The sequence below is a fragment of the Salvia splendens genome, chromosome 1 (genome assembly GCF_004379255.2).
Source record: "Salvia splendens isolate huo1 chromosome 1, SspV2, whole genome shotgun sequence".
NCBI classification, from domain to species: Eukaryota; Viridiplantae; Streptophyta; class Magnoliopsida; order Lamiales; family Lamiaceae; genus Salvia; species Salvia splendens.
Genome location: NC_056032.1, coordinates 45023754 through 45047211, shown reverse-complemented (window position 1 = coordinate 45047211; position 23458 = coordinate 45023754). Strand labels below are relative to the sequence as shown.

Sequence of the window (23458 nt, the reverse complement as noted above, 5' to 3'; positions counted from 1 at the left end):
ACTCAAAACTTGTAAATATTCAAATTTATGCCCATAATTCGTAAATATTCAAATTAAGGCCAAAACTCGCCTATTATATATATGTATAGATAGATAGTACTATTGTTTCATTAAAATGATTTTTACATATAGTATTAATTAGTTTAGACTTTAGATGATATAATTAAGGTTCTGCAGAATTTCGTATGATTTCATTGAATAGCTAGCTGCTAGCCTGCAACTTAATTGCCAAAATTAACAAATTGATTTCATAAAAATGATCAATACAAACTAATTCAATTGCCACAATATTCAAATTGATTTCACAAAAACTTCAACACAAACTAACTTAGTCAAAAACATATTACGCCATATAAGAACTTAATAGAGTTTATTTGTTTGAAGCTATTACAACTAATAGTAACTAAATTTTTATTCAATGATACTATTCTTTTGAAGTTAGATGAGAAGAAAAGTAGGATTATGAACATGGTGTTTTGGAGAATGAGCATGCTGAGGAGTAGGTGTCGGAGCATGACCATGATCATGATGTTTCGGAGAATGAGCATGACCATGGTGTTTTGGAGAATGAGCATGACCGTGATGTTTCGGAGAATGAGCATGACCATGGTGTCTAGGAGGATGAGCATGTTGAGGAGTAGGTGCAGGAACATGACCATGGTGTGTAGGAGAATGAGCATGTTGAGGAATAGGGGCAGGAGCATGACCATGCTGTCTCGGGGAATGAGCATGTTGAGGAGTAGGGGCAGGAGCATGACTACGATGACTTGGAGAATGAGCATGTTGGGGAGTAGGTACAGGAGTGTGACCATAGTGTTTTGGAGAATGAGCATGACCATGATGTTTTGGCGGATGAGCATGACCATGGTGTTTTGGAGAATGAGCATGTTGAGGAGTAGGTGCAGGAGCATGATCATGCTGTCTTGGAGAATGAGCATATTGAGGAGTAAGGGCAGGAGCATGATCATGATGACTTGGAGAATGGGCGTATTGAGTAGGTGCAGGAGCATGATCATGATGGCTTGGAGAATGAGCATGTTGGGGAGTAGGTACAGGAGCGTGACCATAGTGTTTTGGAGAATGAGCATGACCATGATGTTTTGGCGGATGAGCATGACCATGGTGTTTTGGAGAATGAGCATGTTGAGGAGTAGGTGCAGGAGCATGATCATGCTGTCTTGGAGAATGAGCATATTGAGGAGTAGGGGCAGGAGCATGATCATGATGACTTGGAGAATGGGCGTGTTGAGTAGGTGCATGAGCATGATCATGATGGCTTGGAGAATGAGCATGTTGGGGAGTAGGTGCAGGAGCAGGAGCGTGCCTATAGTGTTTTGGAGAATGAGCATGACCATGATGTTTTGGCGAATGAGCATGTTGAGGAGTAGGGGCAGGAGCATGGCCATGGTGTCTTGGGGAATGAGCATATTGAGGAGTTGGGACGGGTGCATGACCGTGGTAACTTGGAGAATGGGCATGTTGAGGAGTAGGAGCAGGAGCATGGCCGTGGTGTCTTGGAGGATGGGCATGTGGAGATGGGGCATGGTGATGAGGAGGATGAGCAGGAAGAGGTGGAGCGTGGTGATGGTGGTGTCCGTGGTGATGGTGGTGGCGATGCTTGATTTGTGAACCGATATTCCACATCACATCATCTTCTAGTTCATGAGCAAGAGAAGGGATATTGGTAATAACCAAGAGCTCAAGAAGCAACATAAGAAAATAGATACTATTTGACATTTTTATTTGTTATTTTGCACTGTTGCTTGAGAAATTAGTCATACCTGCATTGCTTTATATAGGAGTTTAAATCCTATATTATCTCCCTTTTCTTTTAATCTCTTTCCGTGTTTGGAAGATTGAATCATATAATAACATTTATTTTTTCATAATTTAAATTTCTAAATCGATAAAATGAGATCAATGCATTTGGATTGCTAGTAATAGGATTTTAAATTATTTAGAAAAGAATACATAATGTCTATTAATCAGTTTGTTGGTCAATGATATTGTATTATTACTTAATGGCAATGACATAAATTTAATTTTCCTAAACAAATTTATTTCCCTATTATAATGTAGAAAAACATTAAATCCATGATTGAGCATTATTCTTTAGATCTTTCCTATAAAAACGATAAAATTAATTGATAAAAGATGTTAGTATTATTTTAAAGGGATATTGGCCTCTAATATCATGAAACTTTCAAAAAGTTGGGTTTTTCCCACAAACTTTTAAATTGACAAATAATATCACAAACTTTACCCGAGTTTGTTATTTCCCATCAGTTAATAATTTTTTGCTATATTAATGGATTTAAGAATAATTTTGGAGGGTAAAGTTTGTGATATTATTTGTCCATTTGAAAGTTCGTGGGAAAAATCTAACTTTTTGAAAGTTCCATTAGAGGCCAATAACAAAAAAGGTATATTATTTTTTATTAAAAAAATATTGTTGTTCTAATTAAGAAAAGTTATTATTTTAATAAATAAAGGTTATTGTTTTAATGTACAAAAGTTTTTGTTATAATGATTAATGTTACCATTCTTGAAGGTAAAAGTTACTGCTTTTTCCGGATCAAATTTCATATTCTAATGATTAAAAGTTATTATTCGAATAAAACTTACTGCTCTAATGAAAAATGTTAAGTATTATTTTAATAAAAAGAAGTTATTGTTTTAGGGGTGTTCGGTTGCCAAGATTAAATCTCATGATTAAATATGTAATATGTTTGGTTCATAAGATTGAACCCTTCAACTTAATCCTAGATGGATAGTCTCATGATAATTAGTCATAGCCTCCCCACTCCAACTAAAATAATCCCACAACTTAATCATAGATGGATAGTCTCATGATATTAGTCATGGCAACCGAACGCCACCTTAGTGTACATAAGTTATTGGTCTAATAATTTAAATTACTATTCTTGTAAATAAAAGTTAACTAAAGCTATTGTTCTCATGAATAAAATTTACTATTTTTGTGAATAAAATCTATTATTATTGTGTATAATTATTTTAATGAATGGAAATCACTATTCAAATGAATGAAAGTTATTATTTTAATAAATAAATGTTACTACTTGTTTTTATGTATAACAATTATTGTTCTAATGAATATAGTTACAATTATTGTAGTTAAATGTTATAGTCCTAATGAATAAAAGTTATTATTCTTATAAACAAAATTTTATTGTTATTTGATATAAAAATTATTGTTCATATAAGTAGAAGTTATTACTTATGTGAATAAAATTTATAATTTCATAGATTAGCTAGCCTACAGTTTAATTGCCAAAATATTCAAATTGATTTCATAAAAATTGTCGACACAAACTAACTAAATTGCCATAATATTCAAACTGATTCCACAAAAATCTTCAACAAAGACTAACATCAAACTAAATTGCGATTGAATTTTCATGAATAGAGTTGAGGAGAAGAGGCAGGATGATGACTATGGTGTTTTGGAGAATGAGCATGTTGGAGAGTAGGGGCAGGAGCATGGCCATGATGTCTTTGAGAATGAGCTTCTTGTGGAGCGGGAGTAGGAGCATGACCATGATTTTTTGGAGGATGAGCATGTTGGTAGTGGTCATGGTGGTGAGGAGGATGAGCAGGAGTACGACCATGTTGTCTCGGAGGATGAGCATGTTGGCCGTGGCTATGGTGGTGAGGAGGACGAGTGTGGTGGGCATGTGGAGACGGAGCATGGTGATGAGGAGGAGGATGGGCTTGAGGAGATGGAGCATGGTAATGAGGAGGATGAGTAGGAGCATAACCATGGTGTCTTGGAGGATGAGCATATTGACTTTGGTCGTGGTGATGAGGAGGATGAGCGCGGTGGGCTTGTCGAGACACAGCATGGTTATGAGGAGGAGGATGAGCGTGCTGAACACGAGGAGATGGAGCGTGGTGATGGTGGTGGCCGTGGTGGGAAGGAGGGTAAGCATGTTTCTGTTCGTGTTCGTGTTCGTGTTCGTGGTGATGATGGTGGTGGTGGTGGCGCTTGATTTGTGAACCAATGATATTCCAAATCATGTCGCCTTCAAGTTCATGAGCGAGAGAAAGGGTATTGGTAATAGCCAAGGAGCAAGAGAACATAGACATTTGACATTTTTGTTGGTTAATTTGCAATGTTGCTTGAAAAATTAGTAATACATGCATTGCTTTATATAGGAGTTAATGTCCTATTTTCCCATTATTGTTGCCCCTTGATTTTAATTTTTTTCCTTGTTTGGAAAATTTGAATCATAGAATAATATTTATAAAATGAGATTAACACATTTGGATTGCTTAGTAATAGAATCTTGACTTATTTAGAAAATAACATATAATGCTAATGATTACTAGTTTGTTGTATTCGTCGAATAAATTTGTTGGTCAATGATAACCTATTATTATTATTTTCACTTAATGGCAATGCCATAAATTTAATTTCCCTAACCAAATGTATTACCCTATTATATTGTTGATAAACATTTAAATCATAATAGAACATAATTATACAGATCTTAACTATAAAAAGGATAAATTAATTGACAAGCATGGCCTAAATCCCTGTTGATTATTATTTTTTTAATGGTTTTAATTCCATTCAATTCGACAGAAAGGATTATGTTGTCCTTACATTTAATAATATCTATTATAGTTAATTTGATGTGGGTAATAAGACACATCATATTTCATTATTGCTAAAACCTTATTTTACTAAACTAAATTATTTCAATTAAAATTATTATTTTTGTAACAAATAATACTACTATATTTTTGAGTAAAAGTTACTATTATGTTTAGAAAAAAGTGTTATTGAATGAAATTATTATTCTAATGAATAAAAGATATATTATTTTTTTATAAATAAATACTCTCTCCGTCACAAGATATTAGACTCATTTCTTTTGACACAAGAATTCAGGAGGTGTTGTTTAATGGTGTAAGTGGAGTTGGTAATAAATTAAATTTTTACCATAAATAGAAATGACTCAAGTATATTGAGACACCCAAAGTGATATACGAGTTTAATATCTTGAAATGAAGAAGGGAGTATAATTTTTCTTATTGTAAGCCATTTTCTTTTTCAATTTCTCCCCCCTTTAACCACTTTACCTCTCCTACTTAACTAACTTCGCATTAAAACTTGTATAGTCTGAAATTATTTTCTTTTAGATATGAGATGTTTATTTTGAAAAAGAACATGTATATAAAAAAAGTTAATATTACGGCAAATGTCACACAAACAAGATATAGAAACTGCAAAAACCTCAACTGTATGAACAAGATGATGCCTTAAAATCTAAATACTTAGTAACAAGGAAAACAACAGGCCTGAAAATACAAATGATGTAAAAGATAAGGAGTCATCAACGTGAAGATCAATCTCAGATGATTTTGTTTCTTATCTCTTCCAGTTTCTTCATGATCTCCCCTGGAGTTCTATCGAGCTCGTCCGCAATTTTGCGTTGCATATCCATAGACAGAGTTGGGAACTGTTCACACAAATCTCCATCAATCACATCCTGCAGTCACAGAGTGGAGTTAACAAGCAAGACAGACTAATGTGACGGAAGTGGTGCCAATGCATCGAGCCACGTGGAGTGAAACCGAAACATAGTGAGGAGTTCATCAAGGAAAACTGATCAATGTAACATAAGCTAGGCAGCATCCCTGTCTAGTTCCCTCCCTATTCAGTAAGCAGTATACCGTGCACAAAACAAATCGCATGCAATCATGACAGACGGAGATGGAAAAATCTTCCAACTCACCTTCACCGGGAAGTAGGAAGATCTATAGGCCATGTGGTCTCTGCCACACAAAGGTGGGTACTCCTGTCGCAGGTGCATCTCCAAATGCGAGAAGAAATCAACATCATCGCGGGATGTGAATGGGAGGAACGCCCCCAAACTCCCCATTACAGTCCCATAAATGAGGCACTCCCCACCTCCTGGAATCAAAGATGCCTTCTGCAAGCAAGTGACCACATCACCGACGTGGAATTGAACTATTTCCTCCACTTTGTTTGGTGCCCCGTTCAGCTTCCCCTGCTCCCATTTTATCTTACCACCAGTTGGATCTTCTTCAATCTCATCAGAGACATCTTGTGGCAACCGCACAAAGTAAACATTTCCAAATTTGTCTGCCCCTGCCATGGTGTCGAAATCTACATGCTGTGCAGCAGTAAGCCATCTGGGGACTGTGTCATCAGCGAATATGTACAGCTGGTTTTCATCACGTCTATACTTGCAGTAGTGGAATGACTGCAAAACAAACAATTACGGTATTTAGAATAAGTTGGAAGAAACTGCACCTAGATCTATATAGTAACATTCTAATACTATACATCTAGGGATAGGGTAGAATCTGCACCCTCTGTATCGATTTGTAAAATAGGAACATAACTTGCAACCTCCATACTGAAGGATAAAACTTTATAATTTTGTCAAACAAGCCAATTAATGTATAAAGATGTTCAGATGACATACCTCCTGCATATCACCAACATAAATCCGATCACGGTATGTCTGGATAGATGTAATTGAATTAGGGAACAACTTATTCTCACACTTCCTAAGCAATCTTCTTTTCCCCAAATCATACAATCTAAGCACCGGTCCTATTCCAGCCAGCAGTCTTCCCTGAAATTGGGCCAAAGCAAGAGGGACACCTTCCACTTGTGTTTTATGCAGAAGTTCAAGAACCTTCCCATCTTCCTTGAACCTATATATATGGATATATCCAGCCTCGAAGGATCTTTTGGGCCAAAACTGTAGGCCCTTTGCAGTTCCTACAGCCAAAAGAGTTCCGTACTCCTTGTCATGAAAATTGACAGTGCACATGCTAAATGCTGCTTCACCATCCTGAAGCTCAAGTAAACAGGTCGTCTGTGTTGTCTTCGGGTCTAAAACTCTGATACAAGAAACCCACCTTCCAGACTCTGCCTTGGGATAACCATATTGTTCGTCTGTAAGAGGATTATTGTTCTCCTCATCGTCACCATTCTCCATCTGCTCTGCATTTCCGTTCTCACCCATCCCAGCAGACTCAAATGATTCCTTTTTTGCAGCTTCACGTTCTTCTGCAGTGAATGCTCCCTGATCGCTCTCGATTATAAGCAAAAGCTTACGCTTGGGATGAACAACAAACTTCCTTGGTGTATACCTCAAAGGTATAGCAGTTTCATTAAATGATTCTCCTAGTCTCTCGATGGTGAAAACCCTCAAAGCATCCCCAGCCACAGCTACAACACCTTCTGCACACTGGTCCGACGAAAAGGAGGCAGCATATTCAAGTGTCTCATATGACAGAGGGGTAAGAAGGAAGTGACCTTGGTGTATATATCCAAGCCAAGGTCTACTTGACAAGCAAAGCATAGCTTGTCTCCCTCTCACAAAAATAGAAAACAGCTTAGGTGCTCTGAGACCTAAGAATCGAGAACGAGCATCTGAGAGTGTGCCAGTCACCATATCCACAACCGTCCTGTATAGAACACCATTTTGCAAGCCAGCATTTAGAAAGAGGTTAGCGGGGTGGTCTGCTCCATCCTCACCTCCTAATGAAGCCTGAACTTCAAGAAAGAGTAGGGACTCCGGAGGAGATGAAACACTCTGGAGACTCAAAATGTCCATGGTGTCATCGGGGTCCAAAGACAAGATGCGGATCGTATTGTCATAAGATCCAACAGCCAGAAAGCGAGATCTCTGTCGTCCTTCTGGGACAGGAGCAATATCTAAACAGGCAATGTCTCCGGACATTTCATGTTTTGCAATCTCCATCAGCTGCCCTGTCATATCTATTTCGAAATATATTAGCTCCCCTCCACTCAGTGCAATGACAACCTGATTTCTATTAGACCCAACCTTAACAATTGTTCTCTTTCCTGGAGTCCTCCATTCATTGATACGCCCATCCTCTCTGATATGCCTGATACCACCAGGGTGGACTTGCATCAAGGAGTCATCACCAATCAAAGAAACAGCAAGAGAAGGCGTAGTGTCAAGAAATCCACTATCACTAACTTCTTCAACAGTTTCACCAATGGAAAGTACGAGAGTGGCATTTGCAAAAGAGACAACAATATAGGCATCAAATTCATCATTCACATTCTTTTTGACAGTCCATACAGCACTTGGAACACCAGGTAATTGCGAAACTGCCATTTCACTAATAGCCAAACCTGGTCTCAGTATCCGCAGAGAAGAACGAGGTCCCCGCCCACAAAGTGAAAATATTTGAGGGGTTTCTTCCTCAAATAGATTGGACACTTTCATATCCATAATAGGCATTAAGCTCTCAATTTGATCGATCCGAACAAGATTCTTCAGCTTTCTAGGCTGGAAGAACACTGGCTGGAAACCTTCCTCTGTTTCCATCAGTGTAGCAGAAGAAGCCTCCACATCAGGATCATCACCAATCGCCTGAAACTGATACAAGGCATGGTTTCCAAACTCTGATGCAGCAAACAGAAACCCAGATTTCAAGACACACAAGGAAGATGTGACTGGAATAGTATCAAAATACTTGATCTTCAACTCTTTTACTCTATCATTGTCATGGTCCAGTGTCACTTTGAATACATCCCCATATTCAGTTTGCAACAAGAAGAAAAACATGGATTTCTGCTTATGCATAGCAGCCGAGACAATCAAGACACCACGCTCTGCAGGCAAGTCCTCACGCCTCGGAATGACTGCCCTCACATCAGGGTGCCCCTGATTCTTGTATATAACAAAATTTTCCGCACAAACAAGCACGCCACTCGGCCCATCCCCACCACCGGGAACAGTCACAAGCATATTAGCACCATTATCAACCTGCTCGGACCATTTCCTAGACACATGGTTAAGCCCCAAATCCAATTCATAGAAGGTCAAATGCTTTTGCGCCTCATTAGCAGCTTGACCGGTGGGGTCCTGGTCTGCCTCTGAGTAATCCAGTTCTATAGCCGCAAAAATAGGATTGTCGAACCCACAATCCACCCCACAAATCGAGTAAACTATAGTGTGGCTCTTGTGCGCCTCCAACGGAGACGAAATAGTTAACCTAGCTACACTATCCCTATTCAAAACATAAACAAGCTTCTGCTTCTCGCACGCACCAATCATTACAGCTCTACCCTTAGGGTCAATTGCCAAGTACTGGCCAGGTACTATCCTACGGCATCCCGACTTCCCAAACGTCTCCTGATGAACTTTTTCGAGCGTATTCTTCTCTTTATTGTACTCAAGGATTACAATGCGCCCCGAATCCGACCCGACCACTATGTAATCCTTTTGCGCACCAGTGAGGCGAAATTGAGCTAACGAGCGAATAGCACCGAAGATTTCAACAGAGAGGAGAGACTGGAGCTTACCGTTGTCGTCGGGGCGCAGAAGCTCCAGGACCTTGCCGCGCGCGACCGCGATCTCCTGTGATTTGCCGCCGGAGAAGCTGCCATTTATGGCGCAGAGGATTCCGGTGGATAGTTGAAGGGTTAGACTGTAGAGGTACATGGTGATTGGCGGAGAAGAAGAAGGTCAGATTTGAGTGTAGAGAGAGAGAGTGAGGGTTTAGAGAAACCCTAGAATTTGGGGAAGTGAAGTAGGAGGGAAAAGATTTGGCTCCTTGTTTTGTTGATTTAAGACCGCGTTTGGCTAATGAATTTAATGCCCCAAAATTTGAGATTTTCAACATACATTTATGAAGGGAAAATAATGCTAATTTATCAAATACTCCAAAAGAAAATAATGCTAATTTATCTATGTTGATCTCGATTTGATAATACTAGTATTTTTCATTGTCTCCTATTGAATGTCTCATTTTGAAATGTTTCTTTAATTATTTGATGTCATTTTTATTATATTTAGTATGTACATAGTTTTTAATTCAATTTTTTTTTCACATCACCTTCTGTCACATTTTATGCCACATTTTTCACATCATTAGCCAATGCAGATTGATTGTTCTAAACAAACAAATCATATCTATTACTCCACAAAACAGCTAAAGCTATGGAATCTCAACATCATAATGAAGAAAATAGCTAATACAGTAAATAAAGAAAAAAATAAACCTTGAATCAAGAAAATGCAGAATAATAGCACAGATCCATATCCCATTTCTTTAAAACAGTGCCACAATATCCAAGATTATTTTTAATGGATGGAGATAATATTAATAAAGCTCATTTTCTCACTTTTGGATAGAGAGTTAATTATGTAACTAGACCTGTCATATTTATTTACTTTTAATTAATAATATTTTAATTATTTTTTGGTTACCACTTTTATATTATTAAAGCAATGGCACAATATACAAGATCATTTGTAATAGATAAAGAGAATATTAATAAGAGATAAAATGCAATTTTACTGATTTTTCATCTGTCATAGGCTTACTAAATTGGCAATCTTCACCTCATAAAAATCCCATCTTGAAACAGCTCACAGTATTTTTCAGAATCATCACTAACAAATTAAATAGATGCAAATAAAATTAGGCAAAGATATGAAGCAGGATTTGTTTGATCTCAAAAGATGAAAGAGGTGTAGAAGAATGATAAGAATGCAACTGATTCAATCACAGCAGATTCTTGGATTATCACTAAAGAATGTGTGATTTCCCAAAACTTAAAAGAATTGTAGTACAAAAAATAACACATTCACAAGATGAACTTAAACAACTACTACCAAGTACTAACTACATTTGCAAGCCTATCCTATCTCGGTCATCAAGGCCCCGTTAGCAGATCTATCTCGGTCATCCGTTCCTTAGGCGAGTCCTGATCGGACATCTCAATGCTCGACTCAGCAAGAACAAAGGCAGCACCACCTGCAGCCAGGCCGACGCTTGGGTAATTTGGAGATTGATCGGGTGATGAGTCGCTCTCTCCTAGCTTCTTTGTGCGGATGGGGACATGGTCGTTCTCGTGCTCGTGCTTCTTCTTCACCTTGTTGTGCCAGCTCATGAGCGCCTTCGAAGTTTGCTCATCGAAGATGGACTTCTTCATGTGTGATCCCATCTGTAAAAGGTGCAAGTTTGAAGTAAATTAGGCCCAATTTGTGGTTTGGATTCTTGATTTTTTTTTTGGGGGGGGGGCACTTATGTGTGATCACACCTAAAGATTTCATCTTTTTGCATGTTTGAATCAAATTAGGCCATGATTTTGGTGGGATTCTTGAAATTTCGCATTTTTCTGTTTTTTTGAACTAATGTGTGATCCCATGATTCCCATCTTCATGTTTAGAGAATACTAGGCCAAGATTTTGGTGGGATTCTTGTATTCTTGAAAAAAATTATTTCTTGATTGTGAATGGAGAGTCTTGTGTTACCTGTGTGACGAGGGCGTAGAGGGGGAGAGTGATGTAGCTGCAGACGATCTGCACGCCTATCCTGAGGCGAAGATTTTGAGGTCCGTTAATCAGAATAAAAGCTCGTTCAAGCACGTTTGGTGTGACACGGAAACGAGGGACTTACCCTATGCAAACTCTGATGACAGCAAGTAGGAAGTATTTGTGAAAACATGAATGCAGCCCAAATTCATACTGCATCAGAAGAGGCTGTTTTAGGCCATTTCATGAGAGAGTGAGGAGGAGAGTGAGGGTGCATACCGTTATCCAAATGAAAAATGTGATCTCAAATGCGTTCTGCAAGAAACAGAAAACGCAGTCAGTCTCAAGAAGATCAAGAAAACGTGCCTCAAGAGAACGAGGAACGAGTCTGGAAACCTGAAAGAGGGTGAGATGGATCAAGTGAAGGACTAATGTGGGGTTGCTGAACCAGAAATGCCTATCAGAGACTTGCACGAGCGGGATGCCCTGCACTACCGCGTGCTTTTCTTGGATCTCGATTGCCATCTGTGTTATGATCGACTGCAGCTTCGTGCCAACTGCTAAGATTACCTTAATCAACCAACTAGTCAGCTTCTGTCACATTTGATAAAATGATCAAGAAACCATGCTTTTCTAAGGCCATTGCCTTACCAGTAGGGGGAAAATCGACATTATGAACATAACCTGCCCTCCTGCAAAACATTGCAGATGAACGTGTGACAAAAAAACAATGTTGAGTTTGAAATAGAATAGGAACAACGTACGTACCCTTGACGTTCAACAGCAGATACACGACTGATATCATCCATAGATACGGGCTGAAACAGGCAACACGAACGTTTACTCATGTAACTTTACTATGAAATTTTCTGATCTTAAATGGTATTTGTAGAAAAAGCGACCATACGGAATTCCCACAATCACTTTGAAGTCATCTTCCAACGACCTCTTGATGTACTTTTGAAAGTCGAACTTCGTCCCAGGAGACAGATGGACCTATATATATAGATATGCAGATTTTGTTCATATGCTAAAATGTTCATAGCTCATCACATTTTCCATCATAAAAACTCACTGATACGAATCCATGGCGCAGAGTGGAGTAGTCTGGCTTCTGAACTGAATACAGCATGTGTCGGAAAAAGCAGACCTAAAAACAAGCTTCCAAACTCATCAATGGAGCTGATGCAAAAAGGGCATTAAAAATCTTGCAAAAAATTTCATCCGTACTACGTAAAATATGATGGGATTTTCCATCCACGCGTTCGAGTGGCTTCTGACAAAAGATGTTTCATGTGTAAGCCGGAATCTAGCAGCATCAGCTTAAGACAACAAGGAAAACATAGTTCAAACACATGTTTATGAACTGGTTTTTCACTTTTATTTCCTTTTTTGTCGTAAAACAAGGATTGAAATACCAGAAGCTCCATCAGTTTCCTCTGCAATCTGTCTCTCCCATTCCTTCCATCCTCGAATCTAGGCCAAAGGAGACATCCTTAAAGTTCGACATGAACAAGGCTAATCACAAGAGTGAGATTTGTGCAGATTCAACTAGGCGTACCGTACCTTGAGCCTCCCGAGCATCATGGTTATAGCGCTGTAGAAGACGTGAAACACGGCCAAGAAGAAAATGAAGATGTGGAGCTGATGAAGTGCAGTTACAGAGATGAGAGGCACATATCCCTACCAAATTCAAAACATAAACTTATTTTTACTATTTTGATCAATTAATCTCTCACATATATATTTGAAAGGAGATGGCATTGTTACATCATGGCAGCTTTTGGCTGAGTCACCACCTCCTCCCAACATCCTTCGTGTGTTCGAGAGGAGCCTCCTCCGATGGGCCGCCTCCTGACTTGGAGCCTTTGCGTCCGCACCACCACCACCCTCCTCATAATTCTTCTCCTTGAACTCACATGGAAGCATTGTTTCTGAGATTTTCTCGGGGATGCAGACTTGCGTGATGTAAGTTTGCCCGAACGTGAGAAGTAGGGATATGAATCCGAGCACCATAAGCTCTGCAGATTGCACATGAGAAACGGAAGATGAGTAACTCAAAGAGAGACAGAGAGAGAGGTCTTGCCTCCTTTGATTTTCTCAAGAGCTTCAACCAATGCCACTCTCTTCTTCTTTTCAAAAGCCTGCAAATACCAACAAAAATTCAGGGAAAACAAAAATTCCAATTGCAGATTTTGATGTGGAAGAAAAATGGAACAATGATTCATAATTTTCTTGCAAAACAACATCAAAAATTGTTATGAACCCAAAAAAAAGAAACATTTAATCATGATTTTGGTAAAAAAAACTCAGCAGGAGAAAGGGATTCAAAAATACATGTGATGTTTTATGAATAGTTTTCTCCAATATGATGGAGATCACAACAATCACTAAACAGACGAGCGCCACTGCCCATGTGGGGGTGGCGTCGAGCTCCTTCCCTCCTCCACCTCCGCCCATAGTCAACAACCAACAAGAAAGGAAAGGAAAAAAAAGAAAGAAAGAAATAAAAAGAGTCAAATTTATTGATTTTCAAGTCTTTTTCAAGTTGGAATGAATAAAAATCCATGTGAAAGAATCATTTTTTGGCATGTTATCTTATAATAGTAAATTGAAAAGAGTTTTTTTAAGGGAAGAGCAAGGCCGGTTCAATGGAGTTGTAACAGAACTGAACCGGGTGAGTCAACTATTGGGGCATGGAGTTGGGGTTTAATTACGAGAATGCCACTGTGAGAAAGGAAAAATGTGACTAAAAATAACATAAAATATAATGAGATTTACTGTATAATTTTGTAAATTTAACATGATTTTTGAAACATTGTAATAATACTATTTCTCCTTTTGCAGCAAATTAAGTTGACGTGACATGTGAAAGGGATTATGATGAATGTAACTATCTAGCTCTACTGCTGAAAATTAGTAACAGAAAACATTAATCAAAATGCTAATCTAAATTTGAAGAATATTGGTTTTGCTGCTGCTGTGAATCACTCGGCACAAACACAGGAAGCTGCCCTCCACGCTGCGATCTCCCTTGCTGGTAGTAACTCGCCGTCGAGCTCCGTTGCGGTGCCCCGGCCGAGCGCCTGCTCCTGTTCATCTGCTCGTTCACGAGCGGCCCTCCGAAGAATATCGACTGGCCTGAGTACGTGAGCTCCGTCGTCGCGGACGAAGAAGAGCCACCGACGCCTCTCGTCGCGGACGAGACGAATCTCCCTGCCTCTGGATCCCAGAACACCGAGGACTTCGCCCCGTCTGCGGGTCCCGCATTATTGTTGCTGCTGTTGTTGTTCCTCGTCTGGTTGAAGTTCGACGAGTGCTGCCCCATCGGCGAGGGCGTGAGGTTCGCGGGGAGAGGGCTGCTCCGGTTGCTGACGCTTCGGCTCGGCGGGTACGAGCTCTTCGCCGGCGACAACCGGGACGTGCCCGCTCGAGCGTTGGTCTCGTAGTATCCGTGTCTCGTGCTAGCAGGGCTGCTCATGGTCGTGCTCGACAAGTGGTCGCCGTCGTACGGATGAGGTCGGGAACCGATGGGGCGTAGGACGGAGGACGATGCTCGGGCTTTTGCACCGGCTTTGATTGCCTCGTGGGAGTCCAGTTTCGCCAGCTTCCACGCGCTGATTCTGATGGGTCGCTGTGACGGTTTTTTTCCCCTGTCGGGTTGGACAACGTGATCCGGATCGACCGTGGATGGTAGCCGACCGGGCTCAAGGTGAGACACGATTTCGTCCTGCAAACCAACAAGGCAACAGGAAACTTCAAAAAACAATCTGATCCACAATCAACACGACAAATGATCGGACGAAAAACAACCGACTCCACGTTCAATGCGATAAAAGATCCAACGACAAACAATAAATCAGGCTTCGAGTATTCATTTGAGAATCACAGATTCTCAAACATTACGAAAGAGACAAACAGATTCGCGTAGTGCTCTCTAATCGGATTTCACACGAAGATGGCGTCCCTAGTCACCGAACATATCATTAAAACGCAAACAAGCAAAGTGTTGAGACGAGTTTTCTAGTCCGGTATGTGATACACCTCATTTTTCACCAAAAATCGGCAATGTCTAGATGGAACGCACGAAACGAGGTCAAAATTCAGCATCGTTGTTACCTGATGATCCATAAATATCCTCGGTGGAGTGCACCAAGCGCCTTTACGTTGCAGACCCATTCCAATGGAGCTTTTACCGCTAATGGCGGTCACAGCAGAGCTTGTTGGTGAAGAGGGTAAGCTTTCCAGATCCCCTCCGTCTACAGAAGGTTCGGGGGGTTCACTTTGGCTCCTCATGGCAACGACATACTCATACGTCGTTATACCCTGCAAAAAAGGCAAAAGAACATACCATAACTACACAGCCACCTTCGATTTGACACACGAGCGAGTCTCGTTAGGCCAAGAAAAGAAGCACAAATAAGAATCAAATCTCACGGCCCACCTTTCGGATAAGAATGATGTGGAAAAAGAATAACTCTGCCAAAGGAACCGTCGCGAGTAAGGAAACAGCTATACACAGAGCCTGGAAACGAGGCAAACATGACGACTATTGAATCTTTGCAGCAAAATAAACGAGCAAATTACATAAAAGAAGATAAAATATAAAAGGTTGTTATAATATACCACCACAGTAGCGAATGGAGGGCGAGAAAATCCATCTCCGAGCCTGTCAGCGATTGCGACCTCAGTAGCTTTCCTATCAATAAAACAGCGAACAAGCACGGCAATCCCCACTGTGATTTCGAATACGAGCTGGAACCAGAAATGCATATGTTAATTGGACGAGTGGTGAAACAGGATCGGCTATACAAGCAAGAGTAGCGAAGATCATACCCAGGCAAGGCTTGCAGCCATCAAGCAAACGAACGATATGTAGTTTTTCCTGCCCACACAATTATTCAGCCACTGCAAGCAACGGAAAAATCAATCACGAAGTTAAGATCCATATTACTTTGATAATCTATAAGAGCATAGTAGACGACATTATCTATCTAATCAAGTCGAACCTCTTTTACTCACCCGGCAGTGATGATCGAATCCATCAACACATTTGTCACAACTTCTGCAATGTTTGCTTAACTTGCGAACCTAAGTATTGGAAACTAAATCAGCAATTGTTACCGCCATTTTAGAAATCAATCATATAACTTACTCCCAAAATTTTGTGTTACTAATGCAAACTACCAAACCATACCTCGGCATTGCACAATGTGCAGAACAAAGCCTCCTCCTCGTCATTTAGTTCCTCTAGATGATTTTCATACTTGCGACAATCCTCCTTCACAAGGCAATAGCAAAGGCAACATCCGACATTCGAACAATAACCTGAATCATGTTCATAAGATGCTCCACCATTCTTCGACCCTACGAATTTACCGGGCTCTTCAGCTGCAGATAACGTACCTAATCACGACAGTCAAGGCTGTTACCAGAAGATTAGGCTAAACTAGCAACATGGTCACTGAAAAGAGACCCTTCACTTCGTATGTTCATCTCTTCAAGTTACTTACCAGTCAACTCCGTGCCAACATGAGATGTGCACGGCGACATCTTGTCACTGTCTGCTTCAATGAGAATTCCAGGATCAGCGGGATCTATAGCCGTGCATCGCACATAAAGTATAAACACGGAGAGTGCCTGGACAAATGTTGAACCGAGATTAAGAGTTGAGATTCAAACGAAAATAAAGAAGAAAACTGAGCTTCAATCACACTTACCAGAAAAGAATAGATGCCTATAGCAATGTACTCATAGATTTCCCTCCCCAAAAAAGGAGCGAAAAACGCATAGAATGCGACGGATAATAGGAAAAAAACCATTATTGCCACAACCTGCATATGGAAGGAAAAGATTTAAGAATGTGGACTCAACAAGATACATATTCCAAATAATTTTACATTAAATGCCACTAAAATTCATCAAAATCACTAAGTTTCATTTCCCACAATATAAATAGGCAAAAAATACAAAAATCTTTAAACATCATTTTCAAAACTTGCTCAAAAAGGCATTATCCAAAATCCCAAATATATCAATAAAAACTTTCTGCCAAATCATAAATCACAATTCTGTAACTGCAACAAGGAAACTACTAAAATCAACACAACAATCCCAAAAATGGAAAATCAACACAACAATCCCAAAAATGGAAGCATGTCACAGTAAATATCAGCACCAAACAAAAGTAAAGATGGAAATTTCAAACTCTCACCAAACAAAAGATAAAGCCTACATTCAAAAATCTCAACCAATCACAGTGTAGAAAAAGCACTCAAACAAACTGAAAGAGAAAAACTAAAAATTCAAACCTGAAAGGAGTGAGCAGGGAGTTGCCACCCATGACGCCTCGCCATAATTTCAAAAGCAGTGTAAAACTCACACTCTATAAAAATTCAAACTTTAACAATGCCAGAATTCAAAGAGAGATGAAGAAATTGGACTTAATTCAAAATAGCAGTAACCTTATATTTCCGCTCAAGCAAATTGAACTAATAACTGAACCCACAAACTCCAATATCCCTCAGTAGATTAATGCTGACCCATATGCAAAAATGTCATTTTGACACGACCCATTCAGTTATTTTTTCACTCAGAAATCTAGGGCTATGCATTTCGAATTATCGAGCAATCAAGCCTGCATTAAGGTGTGGAAAATAAAAGAATATATAAATACAAAATATTGACTGTTTTCTTCATTTAAAATTTTCACCAACTCTGTATTTATTTGTTAGTTGTAATTCTCACATTTACTATTATTCTCGAGAAAGAATGGTCAATGAGTAACATTTTATTTTTCACCCCAAAATGTAGCACCAAACAGAGACATAAATTAATTAACTTATTTTTCTGGTGTAAATAGTAAAGCAAATTTATCTTATTTACTTAATGTGTCGTCAACTTATAAATTGTTAAGAATGATAGCAACAAACATATTAAAAGCATCATAATTAGTTATTACTTTAATGATTTAATCTTTTATTGAACTTGGATATATACTGGCTTTGTTTGGTAAATAATCTATATTAAATTTGGGAATTATAATAAAATATTCTACTTTTAAAAGGTCAAAGCCCATAAAGCTAAAGCCATAATTTGTTTATGAAAAAATTGACAAAGTGAGAATAAACTTTTTGTCTCTTATTAAGTCCATGTCAATATATTTTTTCAAAAGAATTCGACTCAATTTAGGGTCAACGTCTTATTTGGCCACTACCATATTAGTCTCGATCAATTCTTTACTATCAGGAGCGGATCCGGAATTTTAGATTCGAGAGTACGAAAAATAGTTATAAAAACTTAAAAATCCCAACAATCTTTTTCATTCTTTTAAGTATAAATGTCTTGCATTGATGCGAATATAATGACTTAACAAGAAATCATATAGTTTAGATATAAAACTTTTGATCATAAGTATATTTTTTGAATATTAGAGTAAAGTTTCAATTTCTTTTTTACAGATAATACTTTTTAGAAGTAACCGTTGTGAATGTAAATTATAAGTATATTTATAATTAATTTATTGCCAGTGATATCTCTCATTTAATACGTATTTCCTTTTCAAATTTAAAGGCCAAATCATTAAATTTGCTGCTACCCTCTCCACATAAACTATTTAATTTACAAAAAAAAAAGAAAGCAAGTTGGCACTCATCTATAAATAACATGAAATCATCTATTAGTATTCATCAACTTTTTATAAATTTAAGTCTCAAACCATGAACAACTTTGCACGAGCTGTTATACTTCTATCGTTAGTTCTATTTTGTAGAGGTAATTTTCAATCCTAAATCTATATTTCATTTTAATTTATTTTAGAAGTATAGTTTTGTCACCAATAACTTTAAAATTTTATAGGGAAATTCTAGTAGTTTTATGTAAAAACTATAAGATCGTTATATTATTTAATTAGTTAAATATGAGAAGCATGGGTTTGTTTTCAATTGACTCATTTTTCTGTCTTTGTAATTCCTCTTTATTTTGAAATGAATGTCAAGAAGCTATAACAAAAATAGATTTTTGGAGATTAGTCAAATTTGTGTAAGTTAGAGCATCCACAACCGTGCTCTTGCCAGCGGCACGGTTGTGGGCCCGGGCGGTACTATTCATGCCTGCTCTCTGGCAAGAGCACAACACCCACAACTGTGCTCTTCCGCAAGGACGAGCACAATTAATATAAAATTCAATTACACAACAACATTTTCATAATACTAAAATTCATTAAAAAAACCACAATAAAAATTACAAATTACAAATAAAATAAAAAGACATAATTAAAATCCTAAAAATTAAAAATTACATAATTAAAATACTAAAAATTAAAAATTACATAATTAAACTCCTAAAAATTAAAAATTACATAATTATTGGCTAATATAACCCGAGGAAGACTACGCATCCGGCGGCACCAACCCCAATTGTTTTTGGAGACCCAATATCATGGACTCGTGCGTTTGAAGTTGCGTGGGGGTCATAGTTGACCTATCGGCCATATTGAGTTGGGCCAAAAGGGCCCACAACGAGTTGTTCGGGGGTGGAGGTGGAACATAGGGTGCGGGTTCGGGAGCAGGGGCAGATGGAGTCGCGGCGCGACGTCGTTCGGCCGCCGCCTTCTTCCTACCTTGCGGTCGGCGTCGGGAACCGCTTGGTCCGGCATCGGGGCTACCCAAGTTAGCTCCGGCGAGTTGGCTAGCCACTTCTTCCGAGCCGGAGTCGGATAGTGCTACCGACCGTGAGCGTTTGGAGGAGCCGCTAGAGGAGGATGTTATGCCTCCCTTATACTTCGGGTGCGTCCGCGTCTCCTGCCAAACGTTAAGATATTTGAACGACTTACCGTTCATGGATTGGTAGGTGCTCAGCGAGGCGGTGATGATGTCGACCTCGCTTTGGCCGCTCCCGGCATTCCGGGACTCCTGGATGAAATAGCCGTTGAACTTGCCAATTTCTTCGTTGGCTCGGCCGATGCAGTTGCGCACCATACTCTCGTTGCGCTCGATCGTTCCCGGCGGCCGGTGTGCATTGTACCGGCTAGAGACGCGCCACCAAAAGTGATCGCCGGATTGGTTCGTTCCAACCACCGCATCTTCGGAGATTTCCAAGTACGCCTTGAACAATCTTTCCATCTCCGCCGGTGAGTACGGTGTGCGGACACCGGCGCGAGATGGAGGATTCGGCATTTGGGAAGGGGCGCGAGGCCTAGGCTCCGGTGTCCACCCGTAGCGCCCATCGGAGGCACCTTGATCGTCGATTGGGTATGGCCGGTAGCCACTCGGAACGCCCGAATCTTGGGTGAGAGGAGGGGCCGAATATTCCGTTTCCGGACTAGGAAACGGTTGCGAACCGAACCATTCGGGGTTCCAACCGTGAGAGCCGCTTGGGTTGTCGTCGTTACCGGACATAGTGGTGTTGTAGGGTGTGAGAGGAAGATGAAAATGGATATGAGAGATTGAAGATGAGAATGGAGATGAGAGAATGATGATGAGAATTGTGTAGTGAAAGTGTGAATTTTTGGGAGTGAAATTGGGGGTATTTATAGATGAAAGTGTGTATTTTTGGGGTAAAAAAAATAAAAAAAAAATTAAAAAGTGGGGAAAAACGGTTATAAACGGATATAATTTTTTGGGGAAGTGAAAAATTTTTTTTTTTTTTTATTTTTTATCGGTTTTTTTAATAAAAAACCGATTTTTTAAAAAAAAAATAAAAAATTGTTTGAAACCAACGGCTATGCCGTTGGCGAATGGGAGAGTGACACGTGTGCGTCCGCTGGCACGGACGTGCTCGATACATCGAGCAGCGCCGTGCCAGCGGCGCGGTTGCAGCGGCGGCGGTTCTTCGCCTTGCCGCTGGCACGGACGGCGGTGGCGCCAACCGCCACCGCTGCGGATGCTCTTAGCATTTAATTTTTGTTTGGATTTTTTTAAAAAAACTTGTTGAGAAAGTTGTTTTTAGCTCTTAATGTGAAATATCTGCCTCAGCCACTGATTATAATGATAATGAAATAATTATAACTAATGACATTTTTTTGTAGGTGACAGTGATAATGAAATAATTAATGCTGGAGTTTGCATGCAACAAATTTATATGCAATTCACTCTGCAAACAAAAGGTTAAAGGAGGAATTAAAGGCCATTGCAATGTTGCTACCGATATTTGTAATTGTACTTATCCTTGTGCTAATTAGTAATTAGTGGAGTACTAATTAATGATGATGATAACATTAAAGAGGCATATTTATCTGATTTAAAAATAAAATTAGAAGCCTGTTATTAAATTTCATTATTATAGTATTATATATTGTTGTTTCGACTTATTTACTTTCATATATTTGTTTATGGTTTTTTGATTTTATCTTATTGAAGATGAATCCATGTTTTATTTATGTTAAATATTTTAGTTGCGTCAAATAAGAATATTGAGTCCCGATTGAAATAAATTTATATTCATGAATATATTTGTAAAAAATTCCATTTGTTAGTTAAGTTTGTTTTATTACATTAATTAAATAAATAAAAGTTAGGTTTATTTTATTTTGTTAAAATAAAAAATGTGATTTTATAAGTTTTTCTTGAACAAAGTTATTGTTAGTATTCAACATTTGGGCCTAATGCGATCACTTCAATTCCATGTAAGCTAAAGTTTTAATTTGTAAAGAATTTCACATATAAAAATTTTAGTAATTTCTATGAAAATACAGATTACATTTTATAAATTAAGGATATACTCGTTTGTACTATACGAAACTTAGAAAGTTAGAATTATGCATTACCATGGAAAAAAATTCTTATGAAACAATTATCCAATACAGTACTATAAATTTATTATTGTATTTTCGACCAACAAATTTCATGTATTATGGAGTAGTATCTACGGAATATTCAAAATCCATAAACTTTAATGTGACTGTTACATCTATTTTAATGTTAATTGACTATTTGAAAACTGAAACGACAAGCCATTAATCTTTTGGTTTTATATATGCGACTAAAACATATGCTTTGAAAACTTAGTTAAAACCCCATCTCTTTGTTTATATATATATTGCAGCATTGTATTCAACTCATATACAAACTTCCCAAAGAATAAAGAAAATAACAACCAACAAGCACTATATTTTAGTCTCACACCATGTACAAATTGGCAATGATCTTTGTTATGCTTTTGGCAATGGTTCTTTCTTGTAGAGGTAAATCTTCAATTTTATGGATCCATTCTCTTTTTTCTATTATTGCTTGTAATTAGATGTGATATTAATTTTTATATTTTATTTGATTGTTCTTTCTTTAAAAAAACATAGTATTTCGTGATAACGTATTTAAATCACTGTCTGTCTTCACATTGCTAAGATAAGTGTGTTTCACGATTATCCATCTCACCCCAACTCATGTGATCCATCTAATCATAGCTAAAGTTTATTTTGACTTATCAATATTGTATCTTTTTGTCTTGTCCAACATACAAATATCAGCTATGCGGGAGAGCTTCGACACTCCCAAAAACCCTACTCCCTCTGTCCCGCTACATGTGAGGCGCTCCAAATCGGACGTTGTTTTACAAAAATGATAATAAATAATCAGAGTATAGATAAAGTAAAGTAATTGACATAATAATGTATATACGACTATCTTTTATATTATTCTTTCTCTTACTTTACTTTCTTTCCACTTTAACTATTTATTATCATCTTCGCAAAATAATGGCCAAAAAGAAACGCCTCACTTGTAGTGGGACAGAGGGAGTATTTTTTAAACGCTATAATATTCATTAATTTATTAATTTTGTAATGTTAGGGCCTCTATTCCAACTTATATACTCACTGTTTATATTCGTTTATAAGTTTCGTCACCCAATCGACCAAACTAGAAAATAGAATTCATTAAGTCGGACACCATCATCATCATCATTGTAAACTCTCCTTTTCGTGTTCAAATCTATATGGCATCGAAATATGTGACCTAATCGCCCTCAAACAACATGTATCCATTAGAGCGTCCACTATGGAGTGGACGCGGCGGAAGGCGCGAAGGGGGGCGGTAGGCGCGGCTATTATAGTGGGGAGGGTGTCCGCCGCGAGGGTGGACGCGGCTGGTGGGGGGGGAGGGCGGCGGACGAGGCTTCGCCGCGAGTGGGGCGAGGACGCGGTGGTGTGTGTATAGGCG

At 38.7% G+C, this 23458-nt stretch overlaps 4 protein-coding genes across 4 annotated transcripts; all 4 read right to left on the bottom strand.

Moving 5' to 3' along the window:
* Positions 1 to 438: 438 nt before the first annotated feature.
* LOC121792604 (histidine-rich glycoprotein-like) lies at positions 439 to 1737 on the bottom strand. The gene has a single exon (XM_042190616.1). It carries the CDS (start codon positions 1735 to 1737, stop codon positions 439 to 441), a length of 1299 nt encoding a protein of 432 aa, XP_042046550.1.
* Positions 1738 to 5180: 3443 nt separating this feature from the next.
* Positions 5181 to 9611, bottom strand: LOC121755188 (spliceosome-associated protein 130 A). The gene is made up of 3 exons (XM_042150479.1): positions 6480 to 9611; positions 5763 to 6254; positions 5181 to 5516 (listed from the first exon to the last, which is right to left on the bottom strand). Exons 1-3 carry the CDS (start codon positions 9483 to 9485, stop codon positions 5379 to 5381), a joined length of 3636 nt encoding a protein of 1211 aa, XP_042006413.1. The 5' UTR covers positions 9486 to 9611; the 3' UTR covers positions 5181 to 5378.
* Positions 9612 to 10700: 1089 nt separating this feature from the next.
* LOC121801729 (MLO-like protein 9) lies at positions 10701 to 13763 on the bottom strand. The gene is made up of 15 exons (XM_042201197.1): positions 13641 to 13763; positions 13390 to 13447; positions 13074 to 13324; positions 12870 to 12986; positions 12722 to 12779; positions 12534 to 12625; positions 12379 to 12453; positions 12211 to 12299; positions 12072 to 12121; positions 11955 to 11995; positions 11700 to 11873; positions 11583 to 11618; positions 11449 to 11516; positions 11304 to 11364; positions 10701 to 10993 (listed from the first exon to the last, which is right to left on the bottom strand). The coding sequence occupies exons 1-15, from the start codon at positions 13761 to 13763 to the stop codon at positions 10703 to 10705; spliced, it is 1584 nt and encodes a 527-aa protein (XP_042057131.1). The 3' UTR covers positions 10701 to 10702.
* Positions 13764 to 14110: 347 nt separating this feature from the next.
* Positions 14111 to 17945, bottom strand: LOC121801713 (protein S-acyltransferase 21-like). The gene is made up of 11 exons (XM_042201196.1): positions 17768 to 17945; positions 17615 to 17688; positions 17024 to 17137; positions 16817 to 16943; positions 16501 to 16709; positions 16326 to 16394; positions 16140 to 16211; positions 15930 to 16058; positions 15748 to 15828; positions 15423 to 15629; positions 14111 to 15033 (listed from the first exon to the last, which is right to left on the bottom strand). Exons 2-11 carry the CDS (start codon positions 17657 to 17659, stop codon positions 14248 to 14250), a joined length of 1839 nt encoding a protein of 612 aa, XP_042057130.1. The 5' UTR covers positions 17660 to 17688; positions 17768 to 17945; the 3' UTR covers positions 14111 to 14247.
* Positions 17946 to 23458: the final 5513 nt, after the last annotated feature.